Source organism: Acipenser ruthenus, chromosome 41 (assembly GCF_902713425.1).
Source record: "Acipenser ruthenus chromosome 41, fAciRut3.2 maternal haplotype, whole genome shotgun sequence".
Classification (NCBI taxonomy): Eukaryota; Metazoa; Chordata; class Actinopteri; order Acipenseriformes; family Acipenseridae; genus Acipenser; species Acipenser ruthenus.
The window spans coordinates 9784646-9807702 of NC_081229.1; the positions used below are offsets into that span (position 1 = coordinate 9784646).

The window sequence follows — 23057 nt, forward strand, 5'->3', positions numbered from 1 at the left end:
TATATATATATATACAGTGGTTAATTTATGCCAGGGCTGGCTGGGACTCAGCCCGGCACCTCTGGTCTTGACGAGGCAAAGCGCCGGCACCTCTTCAGCTATGAGATTTAAAAATGTCATAAAATGTTTTGCTCTCAAATGCGTTGTCTTCCAATTCTCAACAGAGTTCCATCCATTCTGCACGTTCTTGCGTGCGCTAAACAGAGACAGCGCTGTCACGTTACCATTTCAGCTTCGTGCTATAAACATGACACTGGCTGCGATAGAAGGGCTGCCACGCTCGTGTGTCGTTTGTTAAACACAAACAAGCTTACTTGAGTTGAAAAACGTCTTGAACGATTAAAGCAAATTCCACACTACTGGGTTTGATTGAACGAGTCGCCCACAACAAGCTCAATATGAAAGCTGAACATTAATTTCAATAAACACGTTTTTAATGAAAAACAAATTGTAGCCTACTTCACTAAAGTAAAAACTGGCTTCTGTTATTTTCAATTTACCACTGCTTTCCATTATACCACTGCTTAATAACAGGAAGAACATTTTATTAAGGGTTAGTGTTGAACTTAAACGTGTTGGTGCTGCCTGTCTCCCTATCCCCACGCAGGAACATTACCCTGCTAACCTCCCCTATTCAGCCATCAGCGGAGATGATTCAACCACGAACAGCGACATGGATGAGAATAGGAAAGTGGAGGAGGCAGACGTAGAGGATGAAGACATGGATATTGCAGAGTGATTGTAAATAATGAATAGACTGTCAGTTACCTGAATAGGTTTTTCCTGGTATCTGCTGTAATATTGTGAGCTGTGTGTGTGTGTGTCGGGTTTACAGTCTACTTCAATTATATTCATCTGTGTTTTTTTCGTTAATGTTTCCAAAGTGCAAAACAAAAACTACAACTGCAAAAGAGAAAAGGAAACCGATTATCAAGTGTAATAAAACTCTAAGATGTTATTTTTGTAATGATTTATCAATGGAAATTACAGAGGCATTGATACAGTACTGTGTGTATTACAACCGTTAAATAAAAAAAAGCATTCTTGTTGTGTTAGTTTTGAACAGTGTGGTTATGTACGTGTTCACATGTTCAAAAACGATTATAGATATATGCTACTTGAAAGAAAAAAGTACACAGAAAGCCAATTCTTACATTCGTGCATAACATGATCATTCATATAAAGTAATCTCCCATAGTTTGTTATATCAGTACAGTGTAATACCACATTATATTTTAATGGTAAGGTTGTGGAAAGCAGATCTCTCTCTCTCTCTCTCTCTGATCACAATGTTAAAAATGCCTGCACGCTTTTCCACGCGTGTGACGACACATTCATGTGACAGACATGGACCAATCAAAACGCGAGACTGTTGTGCGGTTCCATCCCAGAGAGCGGGTGTGCGTCATCATCCGGGAACTCCGAGCTGCTGACGCTTCAAACAGAGCGCGGCGTTTCTCAAACAGCGCGAGATAAACACCGAGCCGTGAGGAGGCGGGTTAATTATTATCATTATTATTATTTGTGTGTTTAGTTAAACGATATTACATACCCGTTTGTAAGGCGTGGACGAGACTAAAAGGTAAGTTACAGTATTATTCATTTTAATTGAAGGTTATTTGTTTGTGACGCTTTGTTTGTTAAATGAACAGGCGTGACGTCATCAACAACACCGAGTCCATTTAAAATATAACAATTTAATCAATAAAAAATAAGGTACCGACGTTTTTATGTTTAATATTAATGACAACGTGTTTGAGTCTTAGTGTGTTAGCTGGGTATTTACATTGAGGGGCAGGCGAACTACCGCTATACCATAGTGTGTGTACAACACTGATCAACGAGGGACGCGAAAACTGACTCATATATATATATATATATATATAGAGTTTAGCAGACACCTTTATCCAAGACAACTTACAGAGACTATAGGGTGTGTGTGAACTATGCATAAACAGCGTCTCACCCGAAACACGGAGCACAAGGAGGTTAATAATAGGGTCCGAGTTATTTTCACATGTTTTTTACTGTTAGATTTGTGGCTATAACTCTTTAACTATAAAGGATACAGGTATATGTCATACATGAAATGAATGCACACACACTAGACTTCCATAAAATCAATTAAATAGCCTGAGACGCACCCAGTTCAATACAGATAACAAAAACCACAGAAAAAGGAGAGGTGATTTTTAGAAAAACGCATTTATTGTTTGTAAAAAATCCATTCTTTTCTAGTTATTATTTTTTAACTTATGCAAATATTTTATAAATAAAAATTTGCAAAATATGCAAATATTTTGCAAATATCCAGTATGAGAGAAGAACCCAGTACAACTGCACAATAGTTTTGTTAATTTGCACACACTTGTTCAGAGATACCGCATCTTTTTGGATATTTTTTTTTTCTGTGCATAATTCCCTGGGGTGTAAGAGATTCGAAAGACTTTAAGAGAAGATTCAGGCAGTTGCGAGCATGAGAGTGCATTGTCAGATTGTGTGTGCTTTTCTTTATTTAAAAGTGGTTTCTGTGAAGTGGTATGGTTTATATATTGCTTATGCTGCTTTAGTATTGACTTCAATATAATGCATACTGTATGTTTTCTAGGTTTGAAAGTGCTGTTGAAAAAGTTACTGAAGTTTATTGTAGTTTAATTAGAATAAAAAAAAAATAATCAGGAACCTTTTTGTGACTTTTTGCCCCTAGAAGGATGTTATTAGAATAGTCGTAACTGATAATCGATAATCAAATTGACTTGTAAAAGTGATAATGTCTCATCACTAATCCATGCCTCCGATATGATACGCTAGTCATTCACAATACAGATGCAGCTTCAAATAGCAGAGTGAAAAAATAAAAATGAATCTCTGTCAACTTTCCCCTGTGTAGTCAGTCTATATCAAAAAGTGTTCTCTTAGGAGGTATTCCTATATGCAGAGACTACTGGGTATGTTCCAAATCTGAAACAAATGTTAGAACATGTTGCTCGAAAGAAATCTGCAATAAATAATATATGGAATGGATACATTATGTAAACATTTCAACAGATAAAATCCTCTGGATTTATGAAATTATTACAAGAAATTGTATGTCCCTTCATTAACAAAGCCACCCCTGCTATTAAGGACAGATGTTGTCGGCCCCTTGAATGGCCTTCATAATCCTGTATTTAAATAAATACATGCATTTGTTTTTCAGCTATTAAACAGAATCCCGTGTGCTGCCATGGACAGTGTGGAGATGGAATCTGTCCAGATTAAAGAGGAGTTCCCTGAACTTGAACTTGTACCCATTAGAGTGGAGTTCTCTGGGCTGGCTTCCCTCCCCATTAAACAGGAGCTCTGTGAGATGCAATGTGACAGCAGCCAGCCAGAGGTCTCTGAGGTTAAAGCTGAGCACAATAAATGGGAGATCCCCCAGACAGAAGAACCCCTTCCTGTTAAACAAGAAGAGGTGCTGGAAACTGTCCGTATTAAACAGGAGCCCCCTGAAGTAGAGTTTGACCACATGGAACCAGTGAAGGAAGAATCCGAGGACTTCAAACCAAACATCTCTGAGCTGGAGCCTGTACGCCTGCGGGAGTGTAGCGTGGTGCTGGAGAGAATCTGCGTGAGAGAGCAAGGCGCTGGAGAGGAAGACTCTCCCAACAGCACGCAAGGAGGTGGAAAGGAAGACGGGCGCTCCCATTCAGAATGCAGTCTAGCAGGTGAGTGACTCCCAGTAGCTGTGACATTGTCATTCTCGATTGCGTGATATCCACAGTGTGGTTGAGAGGGAGGGAGCATGTAGATTACATTACTAGCTATTTGTTTTTCCTGTACCACTCCAATCAGTTCAAGATAAGACTCAATACTGGTGAACTTCAGATACAGATATAATGTTGCCATTGCTCTGGGAGGGGGAGGGGATTATACCAAGGGGGAGAAACTCTAAAGTACTGTATAGATCATTATAAATGTAAAGGCTTTAAGTTTATTTGCTTTTTTAAGCTGTTGTAATGTATTGCAAGCCCCCACAGCTGAAATTCACATGCTTTAATCCACTCCACCACCTGCTGTAAGCCAGGGATGGAAATAAGACTCCCATTGCATAGCAGATTCACCTGTTCCAGGTTTTAAAATGAGCCTGATTAGCCCCAATGTATAGGTAACAAGCACAGGTGTGTCTTATTAAACTGCTAGTAAAACTAGGAAGGGATCAAACTGCTATGCAAAGGGGGGCTTATTTCAATCCCTACCTAAGCCTACAAGCAGTCCCTCTTATTTTCTTTCCTGTTCATATTTTCCAGGTTCCAGTCCAGCAGCTAAAGTGAGGGCGGGAGCTGGAGAATATCCTGATTGTGGGAAAGGTTTCACCCAGTTTGGGCATTTTAAAACACACCAGCGAACTGACGCAGAAAAGAAACCGTATCGTTGCTCTGACTGTGGAAAGAGTTTCAGTCAGTCAGGTACCCTGAAAACACACCAGCGAATTCACACAGGAGAGAAACCGTATTCCTGCACTCACTGTGGGAAGAGTTTCAGTCAGTCAAACAACCTTGTATCACACCAGCGAATTCACACAGGAGAGAAACCGTATCGCTGCTCTGACTGTGGAAAGAGTTTCAGTCAGTCAAACAACCTTGTTTCACACCAGCAAATTCACAGAGGAGAGAAACTGTATTGCTGCTCTGATTGTGGGAAGAGTTTCAGTTACTCAGGAACCCTGAAAGCACACCAGCAAATTCACACAGGAGGGAAAACATATTGTTGCTCTGACTGTGGGAAGAGTTTCAGTCATTCAAACAGCCTTCTTTTCCACCAGCGAATTCACACGGGAGAGAAACCGTATCGCTGCTCTGACTGCGGGAAGAGTTTCAGTTACTCAGGAGACATGAAAGCACACCAGCGAATTCACACAGGAGAAAAACCGTATTGCTGCTCTGACTGTGGGAAGAGTTTCAGTCGGTCAAACAGCCTTGTTTCACACCAGCGAATTCACACAGGAGAGAAACCATATCGCTGCTCCGACTGTGGGAAGAGTTTCAGTTATTCAGGAAACCTGAAAACACACCAGCGCATTCACACAGGAGAGAAACCGTATTACTGCTCTGACTGTGGGAAGAGTTTCAGTCAGTCAGCCAGCCTTAAAACACACCAGCGAATCCACATAAGAGAGAAACCTTAAAGACTATGTTAATTGGGACTGTTTTATCATGAAGAAAAAAATGTTAACCTTGCATTATGAATTTGAAACAAAAACACTTTGGAAATGTGAAAAAACGCCAAGTTCTCAAAAGTGCCCAGCCATTTAACGTAGAGATATCAAAAACACAAGACAAGCTTCAAGAAACAAGTGGGGCAACCTTGCTCAGCACCAAGCAAATGGGCACAGCTGTAAAACCGATGAGGGCCAAGGTTGCCCCAATTTCACAACTAACACATTTCTCAGTTTTAATTCAGAAATCAATTGTTTCTACTAACTTGGCTTGTGTTTTTCATGCATTTGATCCGCTTTTACTGTGTCTGAAAAACACAAGCCAAGTTAGTAGAAACAATTGATTTCTGAATTAAAACTGAGAAATGTGTTAATTGTGAAATTAATTGATTAATTATTTAACAATAGTAAGCAACACTAAAACAACACCTATGTCTAACTTGTATTTAAATTAGCAAAATGTACTTTTTAAAGGTTGTTGTATCAAATGGAGTTCTATCGCTCTGCTTCTCTGAGTCGTTGTCAGTGCTGGAGCCTTCATCATGTGACGCAGCACCCAGGCAGACTCTGCATTCAGAGGATATAGAGGACTGCTGGGAAAGAGCCTTTTTGGTAGTGAAAAAAACATGAAAATAAAAAGTCACAACTAATCATGCATTTTTTAAAATGATCCAATGTGCAATAAATTTTATTTTTTAGATGTGTTTATTATTTTTATTTGTCATGATTTGTGTATTTTAATGCTGCACAGAATTCATGTTGTTTAGCAAGATGCTGGTTAATCTTCCCCTCTAGTTCCAGCTAGCACACAGCTCCTGGGTATTGCAACACTTCAGCATGTTTAGAGCTTGGCTGCAGTACAGGGAGCTCCTCTTTAACTCTCTCAGGCCCCAGCCAAAACAACCACATGCAGAGCGCAGGCTGCTCTTAATATAAGCTTATCCTCACTGCTCATTGGTTGGGTTAGAGTAGGTGATTTGCATAACTTTCCACCACTCGCACAGCATAGCGAGCCCGCAGGGGGCGGTGCACACACACACACACACACACACACACACACACACAGAGGAAAACAACAGGCAGCAGCTCATACACAGACGTTAGATGTAATTTTTAGTTAGTTTTAAAATGTTTAATTAATTTTAGCAATAAAAAGTGAGCTGAGGAAACAGTGTGAAACCAGCAAGTTATTTTATTAGCTGCAAGAGCAGCATTTCTGCTTCTGTGCTTCTGGCAGCATTTACAAGTGCTGGAACCAGGCAAGCGCAGAGAAGGAGAAGGGAGTGACGTCACATCTGCAGACTGACCGCCGAACGGGGCTAAAACAAACAACACAAGGAGAACACGTGTAAGAAAGCATCCAGGGACACAAGAGACAAGCAAACACAACACACGTGTGCATCCGCACACACACACAAAACAACAACACAATAAACAACAAACAATTCAAAAAATAAATTGTTCAAGTCCCGCAAGGGCTGATGGGAATCCAGTCCCCTGGTTCTACTTCAACCATTTACGTTTGAACAACTAAAGTCAATTTGAATGTTCAACTAACTTAAAATGGACGAGTGTTATGAATACAATTTGAATTTGTAAGTGAATGTAACTTGATTTAATTTATTTAGAATGACTTTGGGGATTAGTGTGTATATACATACATATATATATATTAGCTCAAAGAGCCAGCTGCCCAACGTTTCGATATGTTGTACATATCTTTCTCAAGGGAGACTGTGTTTGAATCAAAACATATATATATATATATATATATATATATATATATATATATATTGGTTAATTTGTGCCAGGGCTGGCTAGGGCTCAGCCCGGCACCTCTGGTCTTGACGAGGCAAAGCGCCGGCACCTCTTCAGCTATGAGATTTAAAAATGTCATAAAATGTTTTGCTCTCAAATGCGTTGTCTTCCAATTCTCAACAGAGTTCCATCCTTTCTGCACGTTCTTGCGTGCGCTAAACAGAGACAGCGCTGTCACGTTACCATTTCAGCTGCGTGCTATAAACATGACACTGGCTGCGATAGAAGGACTGCCACGCTCGTGTGTCGTTTGTTAAACACAAACAAGCTTACTTGAGTTGAAAAACGTCTTGAACGATTAAAGCAAATTCCACACTACTGGGTTTGATTGAATGAGTCGCCCACAACAAGCTTCAATATGAAAGCTGAACATTAATTTCAATAAACACGTTTTTAATGAAAAAGAAATTGTAGCCTACTTCACTAAAGTAAAAACTGGCTTCTGTTATTTTCAATTTACCACTGCTTCCCATTATACCACTGCTTAATAACAGGAAGAACATTTTATTAAGGGTTAGTGTTGAACTTAAACGCGTTGGTGCTGCCTGTCTCCCTATCCCCACGCAGGAACATTACCCTGCTAACCTCCCCTATTCAGCCATCAGCGGAGATGATTCAACCACGAACAGCGACATGGATGAGAATAGGAAAGTGGAGGAGGCTGACGTAGAGGATGAAGACATGGATATTGCAGAGTGATTGTAAATAATGAATACACTGTCAGTTACCTGAATAGGTTTTTCCTGGTATCTGCTGTAATATTGTGAGCTGTGTGTGTGTGTGTGTCGGGTTTACAGTCTACTTCAATTATATTCATCTGTGTTTTACTTTCATGTTTCCAAAGTGCAAAACAAAAACTACAACTGCAAAAGAGAAAAGGGAACCGATTATCAAGTGTAATAAAACTCTAAGATGTACTGTGGGTGTTGTCGAGTGATTGAAAACGAGACAGTGTTTGAATTATATATATATATATATAAAATATATATTTTATATATATATATATATATATATATATATATATATATATAAATTAAAAATAAAATATTATAAATAATTACAGTTAATTTACGCGTCTCTCGTTTATCAGTGTACACCCTATAGTATATTGGTAGTTTGCCAGCACCTCAAAAAATAACTCGGCCTCCAGTAGCTAATCAATAATACTAAACATAAAATCATCGTTACCTGATTGTGTATTGATTTCCCGGCGCCTTTTAGTTTAATTGTTATATTTCACATGGACTCGGTCTTGTTGATGGCGTCATGCCTGTTCATTCAGCAAACAAACAGTCTGCAACACCCGTGCGTCTCAAACAACTACACTTTAACTAATAACATAACGTAACCCAACTTTATATATATATATATATATATATATATATATATATATATATATATATATATATATATATATATATATATATATATTATTGTTTTTCTCGTCCACGCCTTACAAACTGGTATGCAATATCGTTTAAACAAAACACTCTCTACACGGCTTAGTCTTCAGCAGGGCGGAGTTCCCGGATGGATTTTGTGCGCGTGCTCCTGAGCAGAGTCTCAGGGGCTCCACACAGACAGAGCGTCCATTCCCGGGGGAGCGGGTCTACACAACAACTCTGAACATGCACACAAGCACACTGCTCAAAACCAACACTGCAAGAAAGAGCTCACATGCTTCATTGTATTTAACAGCTGTCATACATACAGCACTGTATTATTATTATTACAGAATATCACATTACAGATAAGAGCAGTTACAAACTACAGTAGAATCAGTAGCAAATAAGATCAAATTCAATTAAGAGCAAAATAACGAATGCGGTAAATAATTACATTTAAGAGCGACTTCAACTAAGAGCAGTTAACATAGTAAAAATAATTGCTCTTACGAGTAAAGTCCATTAAGAGCACATATTAAGTATGATAAGAGGATGAGAACGGTTTCAAATTAAAGCAATTACAAAAAAAACCGTGAATACGGATACCTATGAGAGTAAAATCAAATACAAGATAAAGGAAATGATTATAATTAAGAGCAGCAGTAGAACACAGCGTGGTATGGAGCAGTTCAGTGCAAGTACAAGCTGATGCAAGTACTGGTACAATTGAGTGCCATCTAGTCCAGTGTAGTGGAGAGTTGTGAGGTTTACAGATGCTCTCTGAACAGGTAAGTCTTGAGGAGGTGCTGGAAGGTGGTCAGGGACTGAGCAGTCCTGATACCCGTGGGCAGGTCATTCCACTACTGACGGGCGAGGGAGAAGGAGAGGGCTCTGGAAGCAGAGTGGAGTACAGCTAATCTACCCAGTGGTGGAGGAGCAGGGGGGGGGGGGTGTAGGGAGAAAAGATAGTCTGGAGATAGGAGGGAGCAGAAAGGTCAAGACAGCGATAGGCGAGTACAAAAGTTTTGAATCGGATGCGAACAGCGATAGGGAGCCAGTGCAGAGCAGAGCAGCGTGGGAGAAACGAGGAAGGGAAAAGACAAGGCGAGCAGCAGAGTTTTGGATGAGCTGGAGCGGACGGATAGCAGAGGCAGGGAGGCCAGCCAGGAGGGAGTTGCAGAAGTCAAGGCGGGACAGTACCAGGGCATGGAGCTGTGTGGAGTAATCAGTGGTGGTGGAGGAGGAGGAGGAGTGTGAAGAAAAGGTCTGATTTGGAGAAATTGAGTTTAAGATGATGCGTACATCCAAGAGGAGACTACTCTTAACCGCTAACCAAGATCATGCAACAGTCTCTTGACACAGGGGTTGTACCGACAGACTGGAAAATTGCAAATGTAATACCGGTCCACAAAAAGGGAGACAAAACCGAACCAGGTAACTACAGACCAATAAGCCTGACTTCTATTATATGGAAACTTATGGAGACTATAATAAGATCCAAAATGGAAAATTACATATATGGTAACAATATCCTGGGAGACAGCCAGCATGGTTTTAGGAAAGGGAGATCATGTCTAACTAACCAACTTGACTTTTTTGAGGATGCAACATTGAAAATGGATAACTGCAAAGCATACAAGATGGTCTATTTAGATTTCCAGAAAGCTTTTGTCAAAGTCCCGCATAAAAGATTAATTCTCAAACTGAACGCAGTAGGGATTCAAGGAAATGCATGCACATGGATTAGAGAGTGGTTAACATGTAGAAAACAGAAAGTACTGATTAGAGGAGAAACCTCAAAATGGAGCGAGGTAAGCAGTCGTGTACCACAGGGATCAGTATTAGGTCCTCTGCTATTCCTAATCTACATTAATGATTTAGATTCTGGTATAGTAAGCAGACTTGTTAAATTTGCAGACGACACAAAAATAGGAGGAGTGGCAAACACTGTTGCAGCAGCAAAGATCATTCAAAATGATCTAGACAGCATTCAGAACTGGGCAGACGCATGGCAAATGACATTTAATAGATTAAAGTGTAAAGTATTGCATGCAGGCAATAAAAATGTGCATTATAAATATCATATGGGAGATACTGAAATTGAAGAAGGAATCTATGAAAAAGACCTAGGAGTTTATGTTGACTCAGAAATGTCTTCATCTAGACAATGTGGGGAAGCTATAAAAAAAGGCCAACAGGATGCTCGGATATATTATGAGAAGTGTTTATTTTAAATCAAGGGAAGTAATGTTAAAACTTTACAATGCATTAGTAAGACCTCACCTCGAATATTGTGTTCAGTTCTGGTCACCTTGTTACAAAAAGGATATTGCTGCTCTAGAAAGAGTGCAAAGAAGAGCAACCAGAATTATCCCAGGTTTAAAAGGCATGTCGTATGCAGACAGGCTAAAACAACTGAATCTATTCAGTCTTGACGATCTGATTAAAGCATTCAGAATTGAAAAAGGTATTGACAATATCAACCCTGGGGACTTTTTTTTCGACCTGAAAAAAGAAACAAGGACCAGGGGTCACAAATGGAGATTAGATAAAGGGCATTCAGAACAGAAAATATGAGACACTTTTTTACACAGAGAATTGTGAGGGTCTGGAACCAACTCCTCAGTAATGTTGTTGAAGCCGACACCCTGGGATCCTTCAAGAAGCTGCCTGATGAGATTCTGGGATCAATAAGCTACTAACAACCAAAACGAGCACGATGGGCTGAATGGCCTCCTCTTGTTTGTAAACTTTCTTATGTTCTTAACATGTACATAATCACACTGTTCAAAACTAACACAACAAGAAAGAGTTCACATCCTTTTTTTATTTAACAGCTGTAATACACACAGTACTGTATCAATGCCTCTGTAATTTCCATTGATAAATCATTACAAAAATAACATCTTAGAGTTTTATTACACTTGATAATCGGTTCCCTTTTCTCTTTTGCAGTTGTAGTTTTTGTTTTGCACTTTGGAAACATGAAAGAAAAAAAAAACAGATGAATATAACTGAAGTAGACTGTAAACCCGACATTTTTTTAAATGCACATTCAGTTGGAAGATTATTTTTCTTTTAAATAATAATAATAATAATAATAATAATAATAATGATAATGATTCTCAGAGAGACCTTACATTGCATTACAGTATATTTGGGCTTCTGGTTTTCTTTTCATTCCTCCTTTACAAATTAATTTCACAACTAACACATTTCTCAGTTTTAATTCAGAAATCAATTGTTTCTACTAACTTGGCTTGTGTTTTTCATGCATTTGATCGGCTTTTACTGTGTCTGAAAAACACAAGCCCAGTTAGTAGAAACAATTGGTTTCTGAATTAAAACTGAGAAACGTGTTAATTGTGAAATTGGGGCAACCTTGGCCCCCACCTCTTTGATAGTTGTGCCTGTTTGCTTGGTGCTGGCCAAGGTTGCCCCAATTGTTTCTTCCAAGTTAACTTGTGTTTTTGATACAAGTTAGAAGAAACAACTGGGGCAACCTTGGACCTCATCGGTTTTACAGTTGTGTCTGTTTGCTTTCTGCTGAGCAAGGTTGCCCCAAAGGTTTCATGAAGCTTGTCTTGTGTTTTTGATATCTCTACTTTAAATGGTTGGGCAATTTTGATAACTTGGCATTTCACATTTCCAAAGTGTTTTTGTTTGAGATTCATAATGCAAGGTTAACATTTTTTTTCCTCATGACAGAACAGTCTTTAACCCTTTGCGGTCCTATGTCAGACCTGGTCCGACATCGCAATTTCCCCTTAAACGTAAAATACAGGTCTCTAGTCATTTTTTCTCTGGAAAAAGCCGAGAAAACCATTCAATGGCCGAGTGAGACCGATAGGAGCCGAAATAAAAAAGGACGTATCTCATGAATACAGATCGCCCCGACACCACATAGATAACACGGACATACACAAACAAGATAGCTGCTTCTGCATCCAGCGCTCAAAGAATATCACAGACATTTGCAGAGCTTTTTTTAGATGTTATAGTAATAAAATAAATTATGATAAAACGAGTGATCAGGAGATGATTTATCGGTATGTACTATTATTAAGACGTATGTGAAAAATATAGTCAACAAGGGGTGGGGCGGGGCTGGAGATGCAGTACTGAGTGTCCTGTTGATATGCAGTGCCTTTTAAACCTGTTTTACTGTGAAAAAAATACTTTTAAACAGCGGTTTAAAATAAACTGCGCGTGTGAAAATAAATTGGACCTGACGCGCCTGAGACGCGCTGAATAAATGGACCGCTAAAGGTTAAGGTTTCTCTCCTCTGTGAATTTGCTGGTGTTTCTGAAGGCCTTGTTTAAAACGGAAACTCTTCCCACAGTCAGAGCAGCAATACGGATCCTCTCCAGAGTGAATTCGCTGGTGTGAAACAAGGTTGTCTAACCGACTAAAACTCTTCTCACAGTCAGAGCAGCGATACGGTTTCTCTCCTGTGTGAGTACGCTGGTGTTTTTGAAGTCCTTGTTTAAGACGGAAACTCTTCCCACAGTCAAAGCAGTGGTACTGTTTCTCTCCTGTGTGAATTCGCTGGTGTGTTTTCAGGTTTCCTGAATAACTGAAACTCTTCCCACAGTCAGAGCAGTGATACGGTTTCTCTCCTGTGTGAATTCGCTGGTGTGTTTTAAGGCTGGCTGACTGACTGAAACTCTTTCCACAGTCAGAGCAGCGATACGGTTGATCTCCTGTGTGAGTACGCTGGTGTTTTTGAAGTCCTTGTTTAAGACGGAAACTCTTCCCACAGTCAAAGCAGTGGTACTGTTTCTCTCCTGTGTGAATTCGCTGGTGTGTTTTCAGGTTTCCTGAATAACTGAAACTCTTCCCACAGTCAGAGCAGTGATACGGTTTCTCTCCTGTGTGAATTCGCTGGTGTGTTTTAAGGCTGGCTGACTGACTGAAACTCTTTCCACAGTCAGAGCAGCGATACGGTTGATCTCCTGTGTGAGTACGCTGGTGTTTTTGAAGTCCTTGTTTAAGACGGAAACTCTTCCCACAGTCAAAGCAGTGGTACTGTTTCTCTCCTGTGTGAATTCGCTGGTGTGTTTTCAGGTTTCCTGAATAACTGAAACTCTTCCCACAGTCAGAGCAGTGATACGGTTTCTCTCCTGTGTGAATTCGCTGGTGTGTTTTAAGGCTGGCTGACTGACTGAAACTCTTTCCACAGTCAGAGCAGCGATACGGTTGATCTCCTGTGTGAATTCGCTGGTGTGTTGTCAGTTGTCCTGAAACACTGAAACTCTTCCCACAGTCAGAGCAGTGATACGGTTTCTCTCCTGTGTGAATTCGCTGGTGGAAAACAAGGCTGTTTGAATGACTGAAACTCTTTCCACAGTCAGAGCAACAATATGTTTTCCCTCCTGTGTGAATTTGCTGGTGTGCTTTCAGGGTTCCTGCCCGACTGAAACTCTTCCCACAATCAGAGCAGCGATACAGTTTCTCTCCTGTGTGAATTCGCTGGTGTGAAACAAGGTTGTTTGACTGACTGAAACTCTTCCCACAGTCAGAGCAGGAATACGGGTTCTCTCCTGTGTGAATTCGCTGGTGTGAAACAAGGTTGTTTGACTGACTGAAACTCTTCCCACAGCGAGAGCAGGAATACGGTTTCTCTCCTGTGTGAATTCGCTGGTGTGCTTTCATGTCTCCTGGCCTAATGAAACTCTTCCCACAGTCAGAGCAGTGGTACGGTTTCTCTCCTGTGTCAGCTCTCTGGGGTATTTTTAAATGCTCTAACTGGGTGAAACCTTTCCCACAGTCAGGATATTCTCCAGCGCCCGTCCTCACTTTAGCTGCTGGACTGGAACCTGGAAAATATGAACAGGAAAGAAAGTAAGAGGGACTGCTTGTTGGCTTAGGCAGGGATGGAAATAAGCTCCCCTTTGCACAGCAGTTTGATCCCTTCCTGGTTTTACTAGCAGTTTAATAAGACACACCTGTGCTTGTTACCTATACATTGGGGCTAATCAGGCTCATTTTAAAACCTGGAACAGGTGAATCTGCTATGCAATAGGAGTCTTATTTCCATCCCTGGCTTAGGGAAGGTGGTGGAGTGGATTAAAACATGTGAATTTCAGCTGTGGGGGCTTGCAATAGGTTACAATAGCTTAAGAGAACCAAATAAACAAAGTCTTTACTTTATGTGTAAAAGCAGAGTCAGTAAAGACTGATGCTGGAGAAACCGAGCCCTGGGATCAAAATCTGCCTTCCGAGTTCTCCTGTGATGTTTCAGGTCTATTTCCTCTAACACACGCTACAATTATATATTTTTCAATAACATTACATTACACATTTACAATAATATCCATATATTTTTACACTGAACATTTATAATGATATATACAGTACTTTAGTGTTTCTCCCCCTTGGTATAATTCCCCCCACTCCCCGAGCAATGACTACATTATATCTGTATCTGAAGTTCACCAGTAGCGAGTCCTATCTTGAACTGTTTGGAGTGGTACAGGAAAAACAAATAGCTAGTAATGTAACCCACATGCTCCCTCCCTCCCTCTCAACCACACTGTGGATATCACACAATCTAGAATGACAATGTCACAGCTACTGGGAGTCACTCACCTGCTAGACTGCATTCTGAATGGGAGCGCCCGTCTTCCTTTCCACCTCCTTGCATGCTGTTGGGAGAGCCTTCCTCTCCAGCGCCTTGCTCTCTCACGCAGATTCTCTCCAGCACCACGCTACACTCCCGCAGGCGTACACGCTCCAGCTCAGGGATGTTTGGTTTGAAGTCCTCGGATTCTTCCTTCCCTGGTTCCATGTGCTCAAACTCTACTTCAGGGGGCTCATGTTTAATACAGACAGTTTCCAGCACCTCTTCTTGTTTAACACGAAGGGGTTCTTCTGTCTGGGGGATCTCCAATTCATTGTGCTCAGCTTTAATGTCAGAGACCTCTGGCTGACTGCTGTCACATTGCATCTCACAGAGCTCCTGTTTAATGGGGAGGGAAGCCAGCCCAGAGAACTCCACTCTAATGGGGACAAGGTCAAGGAACTCCTCTTTAATCTGGACAGATTCCATCTTCACACTGTCCATGGCAGCACAAGGGATTCTGTTTAATAGCGGCTGAAAAGCAAATGCATGTATTTATTTAAATACAGGGTTATGAAGGCCATTCAAGGGGCCGACAACATCTGACCTTAATAGCAGGGGTGGCTTTACTATTAAAGAAATACAGAATTTCTGTTCATAATACCAGAGGATTTTATCTGTTGAAATGATTACATAATGTATCCATTCCATATATTATTTACTGCTGATTTCTTTCGAGTAACATGTTCTAACATTTGTTTCAGATCTGCAACATACATACAGTAGTCTCTGCATACAGGAACACCTCCTAAGAGAACACTTCGCCTAACACCTTGTGGTGAAACAGATTTTCTCCATTGGAAATGCTCTGGCTAAAGGAACAGGAACTTCACTTAAAAGAACACCTTGTTGGCACCGATAACAATTTTTACTGTGTAACCTGATAACTCATCGTCATCAAACAAATTAAAATGGTCAATTCAATCTTTTAAAATATGACTTGTCATCGCGAGTGTGTCTTGAGGCACACTGACTGGTTTATTCAATCTGTACAGAACCACCGTTCTTTCAGTGTAGCTCATCGCTACAAAATACCATGTGATCAAATGGCGAAATGCGCCTCAGTTTGGAAACTGTTCGAGCTCTTGAAAAGAACCTGAAATCAGACACAAGTCGCAGAGCAATCTGGTGTTTCCCGTTCTGGTGAGTTGCTTCACCATTCTGTTAAATAATGTGCATGTCTTGTATGTTGCTGCTGTATTTTGTAACGTGTGTATGGTAGGGTGCTGGGTTTATTTAGTTTGACAGTTCAGTAACGTTAGTTTGTCTGTTACTTTATTATTATAGTTTATTAATTGCTTTTCTTTTACTTATTCAGTTAACTTCATAAGTTGATGCACGTGCTTTATAACAAGTAATACATATGTATTTATTTACTGATTGATTCCTATTGTGTCTGGTGGCTGACTCCGTCTTAGAGAACACTTCCGCTATAAGAACACTTTGCTTGCTTCCCGAGTGGTGTTCTCTTAGCGAGGGGAAGAATGGCTGGGTGTGTTTTCAAAACGGATTGGGACGGCATTTCATATGCTCCATGTCCGTGTGATGGAGATTCTTTTTTGTCCAAGTTTCATGAAAATCTGTGCGGTACTTTTAGTTTGGACAAATTAGTCAGTTTTTTTGCACTCAAAAACGGCTGCGTATTTAAACACCACATCCGACAGGCAGATAGTACTCATTGACTAGGAGTGCCCTTTTTGGAACCGGAAAAATTGAATATTTCGCAAGTTATTTAAATTTCCGCTAACTCAAATGTTACGCCTGCGCAGTCAGGCTCCACCACAGAGAGTAAGTTAGTGGGGATTCGTCACTTTAATCATTCTCTGTGGGTCAGTTAATCTGAATTGCTCAGGTCACTTATGTCTTGTGGATCCTGACACTATCCATTTCATTATTTTCAGGACTTGATGTAGCAACGAATGAAAGTGTACCTCTTTTAAACATTTACAGCCAAGATATTACTCAGCATCTACTGAATTTAGTTTATATACACTTTAAAACATAAGCATGCAAGTGTAATACTAATATGTACGATAACATAATGTGCATGATAATTTATATTACCAAATGTTTGAGGGTTTGTTTGCTAACACAAAAATCACAAAATAAATTGCTCACAAAAATCTGCGCGGTAGTTTTTAAGTTACACAATAGCGAGAAATGCGGTTTTGATATAGCCTATCATGATGGTTAAAAAAAAAAATACGTGGATTTAAGAAGACTGACACTGTATGGCCAACACTAATTATTCTTGGATTATTTTTCAGCAAAAGACTGGTTCACGGTAACAAGTCTTATATTACTGTATTTAAATGCCATAGTCTTGTATACTCATTGAATAGTGAAATTATGGGTGATGTCAAAACTGAGAGGTTTATACTGTACAACTATACCTTAAATTACAACCCTCCGGTCAAGAGTCCATAGCCCTCACCACTACTCCACACTGCTACCCTGTCCAGAGCCCTCACCACTACTCCACACTGCTACCCTGTCCAGAGCCCTCACCACTACTCCACACTGCTACCCTGTCCAGAGCCCTCACCACTACTCCACACTGCTACCCTGTCCAGAGCCCTGACCACTACTCCACACTGCTACCCTGTCCAGAGCCCTCACCACTACTCCACACTGCTACCCTGTCCAGAGCCCTCACCACTACTCCACACTGCTGCCCTGTCCAGAGCCCTCACCACTACTCCACACTGCTACCCTGTCCAGAGCCCTCACCACTACTCCACACTGCTACCCTGTCCAGAGCCCTCACCACTACTCCACACTGCTACCCTGTCCAGAGCCCTCACCACTACTCCACACTGCTACCCTGTCCAGAGCCCTCACCACTACTCCACACTGCTGCCCTGTCCAGAGCCCTCACCACTACTCCACACTGCTGCCCTGTCCAGAGCCCTCACCACTACTCCACACTGCTACCCTGTCCAGAGCCCTCACCACTACTCCACACTGCTACCCTGTCCAGAGCCCTCACCACTACTCCACACTGCTACCCTGTCCAGAGCCCTCACCACTACTCCACACTGCTGCCCTGTCCAGAGCCCTAACCACTACTCCACACTGCTGCCCTGTTCAGAGCCCTCACAACTACTCCACACTGCTACCCTGTCCAGAGCCCTCACCACTACTCCACACTGCTACCCTGTCCAGAGCCCTGACCACTACTCCACACTGCTACCCTGTCCAGAGCCCTCACCACTACTCCACACTGCTACCCTGTCCAGAGCCCTCACCACTACTCCACACTGCATATGGTCATAACTGATTCACTTTTTTTCAAATTTGTTAAATAAATAAATCCATGTCCCTACATTGTTTCATTGTGCAATGCCAGATTTCAGCTGGCCATGCTAAAATATTTTTTTTTCACAAAGAATAAATGTTTTTTTTGTTGTTTTGTTTTTTCTAAAAATCACCTCTCCTTTTTCTGTGTTTTTTGTGAATCTGAATTGAACAGGGCGAGTCTCAGGGTACTTAGTTTTTTTTTAATGGAACCCTAGTGTGTGCGCATTCATTTCATGTCCCTGATTTTCACGTATATGACATGATGTACCTCTAACCTTTATAGAGTTATACCCACAAATCTAACAACAGTAAAAAACATGCGAAAATAACTCGGACCCTATTATTAACCTCCTTGTGCTCCGTGTTTCGGGTGAGACGCTGTTTATGCATAGTTCACACACACCCTATAGTCTCTGTAAGTTGTCTTGGATAAAGGTGTCTGCTAAACTCTATATATATATATATATATATGAGTCAGTTTTCGCGCCCCTCGTTGATCAGTGTTGCACACACACTATGGTATAGCGGTAGTTCGCCTGCCCCTCAATGTAAATACCCAGCTAACACACTAAGACTCAAACATGTTGTCATTAATATTAAACATAAAAACGTCGGTACCTTATTTTTTATTGATTAAATTGTTATATTTTAAATGGACTCGGTGTTGTTGATGACGTCACGCCTGTTCATTTAACAAACAAAGCGTCACAAACAAATAACCTTCAATTAAAATGAATAATACTGTAACTTACCTTTTAGTCTCGTCCACGCCTTACAAACGGGTATGTAATATCGTTTAACTAAACACACAAATAATAATAATGATAATAATTAACCCGCCTCCTCACGGCTCGGTGTTTATCTCGCGCTGTTTGAGAAACGCCGCGCTCTGTTTGAAGCGTCAGCAGCTCGGAGTTCCCGGATGATGACGCACACCCGCTCTCTGGGATGGAACCGCACAACAGTCTCGCGTTTTGATTGGTCCATGTCTGTCACATGAATGTGTCGTCACACGCGTTGAAAAGCGTGCAGGCATTTTTAACATTGTGATCAGAGAGAGAGAGAGAGAGAGTGATCTGCTTTCCACAACCTTACCATTAAAATATAATGTGGTATTACACTGTACTGATAGAACAAACTATGGGTGATTACTTTATATGAATGATCATGTTATGCACGAATGTAAGAATTGGCTTTCTGTGGTGGTGTACTTTTTTCTTTCAAGTAGCATATATCTATAATCGTTTTTGCGATATATTTTAATATAAAATGTATACTCTATTGCAGTTTTGTTAGAGGATGTATTAGTTTATCTCTAATGTAATCACAGTTTTACATATACACTGCCCCTGTTTACATTTACTTCCCAAATTCTGGCTCGCTTTGCTTTTCAGATAATGTCCCAAATTCTGGGCCGCTCTGATAACATCCCAATTTCTGGGCTGCTCTGGTTTTTAGATAACGTCCCAAATTCGGCATTTTCGAATTGAGTTTTTTATTTGTGATCAATTTTTTATTTATTTAATTAAAGAAAACAAGACAATGCACAAAACAATTAGACCCCCCCCCCCCCATCCAACCCGCCCCGCCCACCCCAAGAAGGACCCGAGAAGCAGAATTCAGTCAATAAGAGGTGAAGGTCTGTCCAGGAAGCTCCTGATGAAGTCTGAAGCCAACTCCCAGGCCCGCACAGTCCCCTCCCCGGCACCTTGGATCCGAGTGGTGGAAAGCTCCAAATGAACAATGTCCAGGAAAGAGAGAATCCATTGATGCCAGGGAAGGGAGTGGGGGGGCTGCCAGTGAAGGGCAGTGATGCCGGATAACCAGATCCGTTTCTCATTAACAGAAAGATCAAATGAAGAGACATCATCTAATAATAATATTTTAGGTGAACAAGGAATCTCACTATCAAGAATAACAGATAGGGTTGTAGCGACCTGCTTCCAGAACACAAGCTCATCAAGACATTCCCAGAGCATATGTAAGAATGTACCTACAGTACACTGGGGACAGAGCATGCAGAGGGGAGTAGGGGCCAGTTTCATATGACATCTTTTGAGAGGGGTTAAGTATGTTCTATGAAGAAAGTTGAAGTGGATAAGCTGATGATTAGGATTCTTAGAAGCTGTCCTTAAATTATTCCACACTGTGACCCAAGATATTTCTTTATCCACAAAGGATAAGTCCCTTTTCCAAACAGTATTAATCACCAAAGGTTTGTATGATGCCTGGAGAAGGAGGGTATAAAGTGTGGTCACCAAGCCCTTTCATTTCCCCCCTTAACTAGAATATTGTGTAATATGTGGGAAGGCAGCTCGGTACCCCAGGAATTCAGGCCAGAGTTTTTGAGATATTCTGCTTAGCTGACAGCCAAGTTTCTAAGTCATGCATGCACAGTTTAACATAAACTGAACCGTTAATTCATTTGAGAGTAACCCTTAGTACATGAATCAAGGTTAATGTATTTTTTAGTCTCCCCAGAAAACATTTAGGAACATGGTATACCAAAAAAAAAAAAAATAAATAAATAAAAGGAAGGACATCTCATTTGCTTATTTACTGTCAATCAATATAAAGTGAGGCGTATGGGGGTTATCAGAACTTCTGTACATATAGACTGTGTTTCTCAAATGCACAATAAAAAGTGATATTTATAGGGTATACAGTTATACAGCGATACAGTGGTTTCGGACATCTAAGAACAGGTACTGCGAGCATCTGGATTCATACCCAGAGGTACTCTGTAGCCTCCTAGGACACTCACAGCTTGTTTGACACCCTCTTGTAGTTGCCCGTTTCTGCATATAAAGCAAAATGCTGTTTGTCAATCTCTCTTTTTTCTTATAAATCAGTATTTAAAAGAATAATTCCAAAAACACTTGAATCAGTTAGGGACTACCAGTCTGACACTACAGGCCTTTAAATTGCAGTACCAATTTTCAAGTTGCTAAGTGGTTGCGTTCCTCAAATTTGCACTGCAAAGTGATATCTTAAAGAATAGGGTATATAGTGCTTTATTATTATTATTATTATTTATTTCTTAGCAGACGCCCTTATCCAGGGCGACTTACAATTGTTACAACATATCACATTATTTTTTTACATACAATTACCCATTTATACAGTTGGGTTTTTACTGGAGCAATCTAGGTAAAGTACCTTGCTCAAGGGTACAGCAGCAGTGTCCCCTACCAGGGATTGAACCCACGACCCTCCGGTCAAGAATCCAGAGCCCTAACCACTACTCCACACTGCTGCCAGTTTTATCGCCTCTGCTCGCTTTTAATGCAAAACTGTGCTCCGATACACTCAGGCTGATACTGTGATCAAAAAACACTTGGAATGGACTTAAATTGGTGCTTCTGTTGCATAAATACACTACAGAATGTGCACATTTCAGGTCTTATATATAAAGGACATTTTTTGTATGTATTTTGCTATAGGAAATCGAGGTCGGGGGGGGGGGGGGGGTCCTCCTGTCGTAACCCATGAGTCCACAAATCCTGGGCCAAATCTCTTTAGATGCACAACAGTCTTAGCTAAAGAAAATGGAGTCCTTCGAGTTCGTACGACCCACGAACGCCATTGGCCGAGCCTTACCCCGATGGTGTTTTTATAATTATTATTTGTTTATTTATTTAGCGGACGCCTTTATCCAAGGTGACTTACAGAGACTAGGGTGTGTGAACTATGCATCAGCTGCAGAGTCACTTACAATTATGTCTCACCCGAAAGACGGAGCACAAGGAGGTTAAGTGACTTGCTCAGGGTCACACAATGAGTCAGTGGCTGAGGTGGGATTTGAACCAGGGACCTCCTGGTTACAAGCCCGTTTCTTTAACCACTGGACCACACAGCCTCCTTGTGACAGGAATGACTGAGGGTCTGACGTCACGGCAGAAGAAGGGACAACCAAAACAAAAAGTTATGGTGCAGTGCAGCTTTTTTATTTAAAGCAAACAAAAAATAAATATTTAAACAAAAACACTCGCTCACCGAGCAAAATAAAAGGTTAAACAAAAACAAATCACGAACACAAAATAAATCAAACACAGGTCAGGCTGGGCAGATTGCCTTCACTGTTCCTATGTTATTTTCTTTCTCTCGTTTCTCGTCACTCCTCTCGCACACACTCTCCTTCTGACACCCACCTAAAACACCCACCCAGAGTTAGCGAGCTGCAGGCTTTTTATAACAGGTGACCATCTCCCGATTAGCAACAAATTAAATCACCTAATTAATTCGGGAGATGGCCACCTTCTGCACGAGTTTTAATTATTACTCCTGGCAGAGGACGAGCACCGATCTCGCCTCTGCCAGGACACGTTTTAAAAATAAACAAAACAATAACACATACGGCGCTCGCCGACAAATACAATAAATGTAAATAAACAATACAAAACAATCTGCACAGGGGCGGAGGGGGAGACCCCGATCTAAAAATAAATAAACAATGTACAGGGCTGCTCGCCCTGTTACACTCCTATAATGGGATTTGCCATAGGGAAGGGGGTGGTCTCTTATTGTACCCGTATCTCCAAGACCCCTGGGCAACGACCTCAGAAGGGCACTCTTTGTGTGTACAAGATTCTTAGCTAAAGAAAGACATCGGCCATGGGTTCAAACGCCACCCCACCACCAGATGGTGGGCGTTGCCCCAAAGGGGTTTTATAATGGGATTTCCCATAGACATTTTTCAGGGTGCTATATCTCGGGTTCTGGGGGTCCCCGAGA

General features: G+C 41.0%; 2 protein-coding genes across 3 annotated transcripts; one reads left to right on the forward strand and one right to left on the reverse strand.

Moving 5' to 3' along the window:
- Window positions 1-3181: 3181 nt before the first annotated feature.
- Window positions 3182-5366, forward strand: LOC131708989 (zinc finger protein 660-like). The gene is made up of 2 exons (XM_059010562.1): window positions 3182-3707; window positions 4290-5366. Exons 1-2 carry the CDS (start codon window positions 3227-3229, stop codon window positions 5165-5167), a joined length of 1359 nt encoding a protein of 452 aa, XP_058866545.1. The 5' UTR covers window positions 3182-3226; the 3' UTR covers window positions 5168-5366.
- A 5278-nt stretch (window positions 5367-10644) lies between these two features.
- On the reverse strand, window positions 10645-19252 carry LOC131696841 (zinc finger protein 883-like). Of its 2 annotated transcripts, none has more exons than XM_059010495.1 (3): window positions 19076-19252; window positions 14993-15459; window positions 10645-14220 (listed from the first exon to the last, which is right to left on the reverse strand). In XM_059010495.1, exons 2-3 carry the CDS (start codon window positions 15450-15452, stop codon window positions 12671-12673), a joined length of 2010 nt encoding a protein of 669 aa, XP_058866478.1. In that variant the 5' UTR covers window positions 15453-15459; window positions 19076-19252; the 3' UTR covers window positions 10645-12670. The 2 variants fall into 2 exon arrangements, with proteins under 2 accessions (XP_058866478.1, XP_058866477.1); XM_059010494.1 differs by having other exon boundaries at window positions 10646-14220; window positions 14993-15497.
- Window positions 19253-23057: the final 3805 nt, after the last annotated feature.

Bases quoted from the DNA above. Each gene is read 5' to 3' on its own strand.
- LOC131708989 (XM_059010562.1), top strand. From the start codon at position 3,227: ATGGACAGTGTGGAGATGGAATCTGTCCAGATTAAAGAGGAGTTCCCT. The intron at 3,708-4,289 runs GTGAGTGACTCC...CATATTTTCCAG, and splicing joins TTCAGAATGCAGTCTAGCAG to GTTCCAGTCCAGCAGCTAAA.
- LOC131696841 (XM_059010494.1), bottom strand. From the start codon at position 15,467: ATGGACAGTGTGAAGATGGAATCTGTCCAGATTAAAGAGGAGTTCCTT. The intron at 14,221-14,992 runs GTGAGTGACTCC...CATATTTTCCAG, and splicing joins TTCAGAATGCAGTCTAGCAG to GTTCCAGTCCAGCAGCTAAA.